Source organism: Priapulus caudatus, unplaced genomic scaffold (genome assembly GCF_000485595.1).
Source record: "Priapulus caudatus unplaced genomic scaffold, Priapulus_caudatus-5.0.1 Scaffold483, whole genome shotgun sequence".
Classification (NCBI taxonomy): domain Eukaryota; kingdom Metazoa; phylum Priapulida; class Priapulimorpha; order Priapulimorphida; family Priapulidae; genus Priapulus; species Priapulus caudatus.
Genome location: NW_014577544.1, coordinates 13,810 through 19,494, shown reverse-complemented (window position 1 = coordinate 19,494; position 5,685 = coordinate 13,810). Strand labels below are relative to the sequence as shown.

General features: G+C 43.7%; 1 protein-coding gene across 1 annotated transcript in view; it reads left to right on the top strand.

Annotated features, from left to right (window-relative positions):
* The window catches only part of LOC106810883 (myosin heavy chain, muscle-like), a 38,651-nt gene that overhangs the window by 32,105 nt on the left and 861 nt on the right, over window positions 1–5,685 (top strand). Inside the window, exons 19-24 of the mRNA XM_014814352.1 lie at window positions 1,928–2,238; window positions 2,457–2,535; window positions 2,778–3,023; window positions 3,148–3,347; window positions 3,506–5,138; window positions 5,404–5,465. Of these exons, the coding sequence (XP_014669838.1) occupies window positions 1,928–2,238; window positions 2,457–2,535; window positions 2,778–3,023; window positions 3,148–3,347; window positions 3,506–5,138; window positions 5,404–5,442 (2,508 nt within the window). The 3' untranslated portion in view covers window positions 5,443–5,465. The remainder of the gene's footprint in view (window positions 1–1,927; window positions 2,239–2,456; window positions 2,536–2,777; window positions 3,024–3,147; window positions 3,348–3,505; window positions 5,139–5,403; window positions 5,466–5,685) is intronic.

The following is a 5,685-nucleotide window of genomic DNA, read 5'->3' as shown; positions in this document are numbered from 1 at the left end:
TATATATATATATATATATATATATATATATACATTACCGAGAAATGTTACATTAGCGATGATGGTGATGGTTATCATGTGTGGTACATGTCGATAAGGGGAGATAATTGCAATACTTAATGCGAAACGTTTAAATTTATGCGACACCCGTATTGTCACAGCTATTAATTACTTAACGCAAAACGTTGTGACCAACCGCAGGAACAACTTGGCAGACTGATGCGTACGCTGGAGAGCACTTCACCTCACTTCGTACGCTGCATCATTCCCAACGAAAACAAGGAGGGAGGTGCATTGGATGCTGAACTAGTAATGAACCAACTGACCTGCAACGGTGTGTTAGAAGGAATACGTATTTGCCGCAAGGGCTTCCCCAACAGGCTGGTCTATGGCGACTTCAAACAGAGGCAAGCGTATAGCAATATTATTGTTATTATAAGAATCATTATACGCGGTGTTGTTTATTTACTATTTAATTTGAAAAATGCATATAATGAGGTAAACATTATTGTTCGGTAATATTCTATATATGATTATACATATCTATATATTTATATTATTCGATCTTATCTCAGGTATCAGATCTTAGCACCAAACGCGGTTCCAGCTGGATTTGCAGACAGTAAAGAAGTTGCTGGAAACATCCTCAATGCTTTGGAATGGGATAAAGAAATGTATAGATTGGGGCATACGAAAGTTTTCTTCAAGGCAGGTTCACTCGGTAAGCTAGAAGAGCTGAGAGAGGAGCGTATCAGGCGCATTGTCACACTGATGCAAGCATGGATCCGCGGCAAGCAGATGAGGGAAGAGTTTATTGTCATGAAGGCACAGCGTATGGCAATGGCTGTTATCCAACGTAACGTGAGGAAGTACATCCAGTGCCGCAACTGGCCATGGTGGAAACTGTACACTAAGGTTAAGCCTTTGTTGTCTGTTGCTCGCCAAGAGGACGAAATGAAGGAAATGAAGGAAGAGTTTGAAAAGGTTAAGGAAGAACTGGCAAAAGAATCAAAACTGCGTAAGGCTCAGGAAGACGAGATAGTTAAGCTCCAAAAGGAAAAGTCTGACCTGTACTCACAGGTAGAGGGAGAGTCTTCTACTATTGCCGACATTGAGGAGAGAGCCACCAAGCTGATGCAACAAAAGGCAGAAATGGAACAGCAGCTGGCTGACTTTCGAAGCCGTCTTCAAGAGGAAGAGGAAGGATCCTCAGCTGTCACTGCTGCCAAGAAGAAAGTTGAAGGTGAATGTTCTGATATGAAGAGCAACATTGAGGATCTTGAACGTAACCTGAAGAAGGTCGAGAGCGAGAAGACAGCCAAGGAACACCAGATCAAGCAACTAAATGATGAGATTGCCCGCCAGGAAGAGCTCATTGCCAAAGTCAACAAAGAAAAAAATAACGTTGAAGAAAATCAATCGGTAAATATTTCTTTTACGTTAATATTTAAGTAAATATTAAGAAGTATACAAATTTTTATTGTATTTAACGCAACTGTTTAGCATTATCAATATTAGTACCATGGATAATAAATCGATTTAATCTGAGAGATTTCATTCAATGGAAAACTATAATACTGTGATTATCTATTTTACTTTAAAGCGAACTTCTGAAGATCTTCAGAAAGAAGAGGACAAGTGCAACCATCTTAACAAGCTGAAGGCTAAGCTTGAGCAAAATCTTGATGAACTCGAGGACAACCTTGAGCGCGAGAAGAAGGTGCGTGGAGATGTGGAAAAAGCAAAGAGGAAGCTCGAGGGTGACCTCAAGATGACACAGGAAGCTGTTGAGGAACTAGAGCGCGCCAAACAGGAGCTAGAAGAGAACGTTCGTAGGAAGGACAAAGAGATCGCTGGGCTGGGAAGCAAATGTGAAGATGAGCAAAGCAGTGTTCACCAAATGCAGAAAAGGGTTAAGGAACTGCAGGCCCGCATTGAGGAGGTCGAGGAAGAGGTCGAAGCAGAGAGGCAGTCTCGCTCCAAGGTAGAGAAGCAGCGTGCTGATGCTATGCGTGAGCTGGAGGAGCTGACTGAGCGCCTGGAAGAAGCAGGTGGCGCCACCAGCGCCCAAGTAGAGCTGAACAAGAAGCGGGAGGCTGAATTGGCAAAGCTGCGTCGTGATCTTGAGGAGCAAGCTCTGCAAAATGAAGCTACGATATCTGCGTTGCGCAAAAAGCAGAATGATATGACTGCTGAGATGGGTGAGCAGATTGACCAGCTGCAGAAGATCAAAGCCAAGTAAGTCAGAAGTTTTTTTTAGATTACAATTACATGAAACACTCCTTGTTAATATTAAATATAATTAGAACAATGACGATTGTTGACATTGCAAATCAATCAAACTAGATTACATATGGTCCTCGGCCAAATTAGTCTCGGAATCATTATTCTCCTATTCAACTATACTTCAAAAATTTACAACTCGCATTAAAACTAACTGTCAGTTATTTCAACAGGATTGAAAAAGAAAAATCGCAACTGAAGGTCGAACTTGATGATGCAAAGGCAAACATCGACCACTTGGCCAAGAGCAAGGTAGAAATTCCTATTATTGAATTCCAGTTGTTCATCCGAATTTAGAATAAACATAGTATATTGTTTGACATAAAACTAAGAAACTCAACGTGCTAGTTACCCAGCTGAAATGAAATAGAGACACTTTAATTGATGCTATTATTATTGCGGATCGCTTTGTTACAAATACTATCATAAAACGTTCAAATTTAAATCCAAATAACGTAATACGCGTTAGTTACTTAGCTTTTCTTATTATGTAGACGCAAGCTGATAAGTTGTCTAAGGCACTGGAGGGCCAGCTTTCCGAAGCCAACAGCAAATTAGACGAGGCCACACGCACCATCAATGACATGAACGCTCAGAAGTCACGTGCAGCTGCCGAGAATAACGACCTTATGCGCCAACTGGAAGAATCCGAGTCACAGCTTAGTCAGCTAAATCGAGTAAAGGCCCAACTCCAAAGCCAGTTGGAAGAAGTGAAGAATACAGCAGAGGATGAGTCGCGGGTAAGTGAGTTTTAAATATTTTTTAAATGAGTATAAGTGTATAAGTTCGAAAAATACAGATTTCGAAGTAAATCATAGTGCATGAAAAACTTGGCACTATCTTTATGTAATTTAAATGTTCCAGCAAAGAGCATCACTGCAATCGCAGCTCCGCAATGCTCAGCACGATAATGAACAGGTGAGAGAACAAATGGAAGAAGAGGCAGAGGGAAAGAGCCAGCTTCAACGGCAACTAAGCAAAATCACAAATGAGTTCAACACCCTGCGAGCACGAGTTGAGAGCGAGGGACTCGGTGGCGGTGGAGCTGATTCAGACGAAATTAAGTATGTATAGATACAGTAAAACACAAAGTGATTTTCTTAGAGGACATTAAAATGTCTTCTGACATTACTAGTAACGGTTCGATACATATAGACAGTACGGTATATGCAATATATTACTAATATTTAAGAAGTAATTTAATAATAACAACGTCTTTTAGGCGTAAAATGCAGGCCAAGCTTCAGAATGCTGAGGATACTGCCGAGTCTGCTCTATCTAAGGTCGCCCAACTGGAAAAGGTTAAAACTAAGTTGATGAACCAAATCGATGATATGTCTATTGAGGTGGAGCGTGCTTCATCAGCAGCTAATGCTGCCGAGAAGAGGCAGCGCAACTTTGACAAGACTGTCAGCGAGTGGAAGCAGAAGAGCGATGACCTAGCAGCAGAGCTTGAGGCATCTCAGCGCGAATGCCGCAACATTTCCACGGATCTCTTCAAGTCAAAGTCCGCTGCAGATGAAGCAGCTGACTCAATGGAGGCGACGAGGAGAGAGAACAAGAATCTCGCTGACGAGATTAAGGATATCGCTGATCAATTGAGCGAGGGAGGCAAGAGCATCCACGAGGTTGACAAGGCACGCAGGAGAGCAGAGCAGGAGAAAGAAGAGCTGCAGTCTGCCCTTGAAGAGGCTGAAGCTGCTCTTGAACAAGAGGAGGCTAAGAACGTCCGCTCACAACTCGAGCTGCAGCAGATTCGCCAGGAGATTGACAGGCGCCTTGCTGAGAAGGATGACGAATTTGAGACCACACGTAGGAATCACCAGCGTGCCATCGACTCCATGCAGGCCAGCCTTGAAGCCGAGGCCAAGGGCAAGGGCGAAGTCATGCGTATGAAAAAGAAGCTAGAAACTGACATCAATCAGCTAGAGGTTGCTTTAGACAGTGCCAACCGTCAAAACGCAGATGCTCAAAAGAATTTGAAGAAGCTCCAGGCGATGATGAAAGATCTTGAGAGCCAGATTGAAGATGAACAGCGTCAGCGTGATGAGCTTGCCGAAAGATTGGGATCCTCTGAGCGTCGTTGCAACAGCATCACTGCCGAGTTGGAGGAGACACGTACTGCACTGGAGATGTCTGAACGCAACCGCCGCGCAACGGAGGCTGAGCTGAATGAAGCCAACGATCACCTCAGCGACATGCAGTCCCAGGTGTCCTCTGCTAACTCTGCCAAGAGAAAGCTGGAGGGAGACCTTACTACCATGCAGGCCGACCTTGAGGAAACCATGAACGAGATGAAGCACGCCGATGAGAAGGCAAGGAATGCCGCGGCAGATGCTGCCCGTCTTGCTGAGGAGCTGCGTCAGGAGCAAGACCATGCCCAGCATGCGGAGAAGGCTCGCCAGTCTGTCGAAGGACAACTGAAAGATATACAGGTACGTCTCGACGAGGCTGAAGCAAATGTCTTAAAGGGCGGCAAGAAGATGATTGCCAAGCTGGAGCAGCGCATTCGTGAGCTGGAGGGAGAGCTGAATGCAGAACAACGCCGCCACAGTGAGGCCCAAAAGAGCTACCGCAAGGCTGATCGTCGCGTAAAAGAGTTGATGATGCAGGTGGAAGATGACAAAAAGAACCAGTCCCACCTCCAGGACATGATCGAAAAGCTGGGCAACAAGGCAAAGCTCTACAAGCGCCAGATTGAGGAAGCTGAAGAGGTCGCCAACATGAACCTGGCCAAGTACCGCAAGACACAAGCGGAGCTTGAGGATACTCACGTAGCACTTGAAGAGGCAGAAGCAGCAGCAACCAAGATGAGAGCCATGGCCCGCGCTGGAGGAGCGACCTCCCGTCCTGCAGTATGTAGTCTTCATACGTTAAAATTTTTAACCAATTTTATATTTTGCATAATTTTCATCAAGCCCGTCCTAACACGTTATTCTATTCACTGCGGAACCTATGATAACCTGAATTGGTTGCCGTATATGTGATTATAAATTCTATTACAGATAATCATAGAATGAGGCAGTAGTTACAAGAACGCCGAGAATAACGTAGAGAACGCCTTTCACAATGCTCTTGGGACTAATGCATGCTTTAAAAACGATTGTTGTTTTTTCACAGAGAGGCGCAACCCGCCGCCCTGCCCTTGGAGATGAATAAGCCGAAAACGAAAAACCCTGAAGGTATATACCTACCATGAATAGATATGCAAATTTTGAATAAACAATAAATTATAGAATTATAGGTCCTTGTGTTTTTGGTTAGGGTACGATATGATCATAAATTGTAATTGAGATTCAAGTAAAATAAATGTGAATATTGAATATTTTGTCCTGCACAATATTAATCGACACAGAATAGCATAGGCGTTCTACCGGTACAATGTTTTTCTTTCGATACATT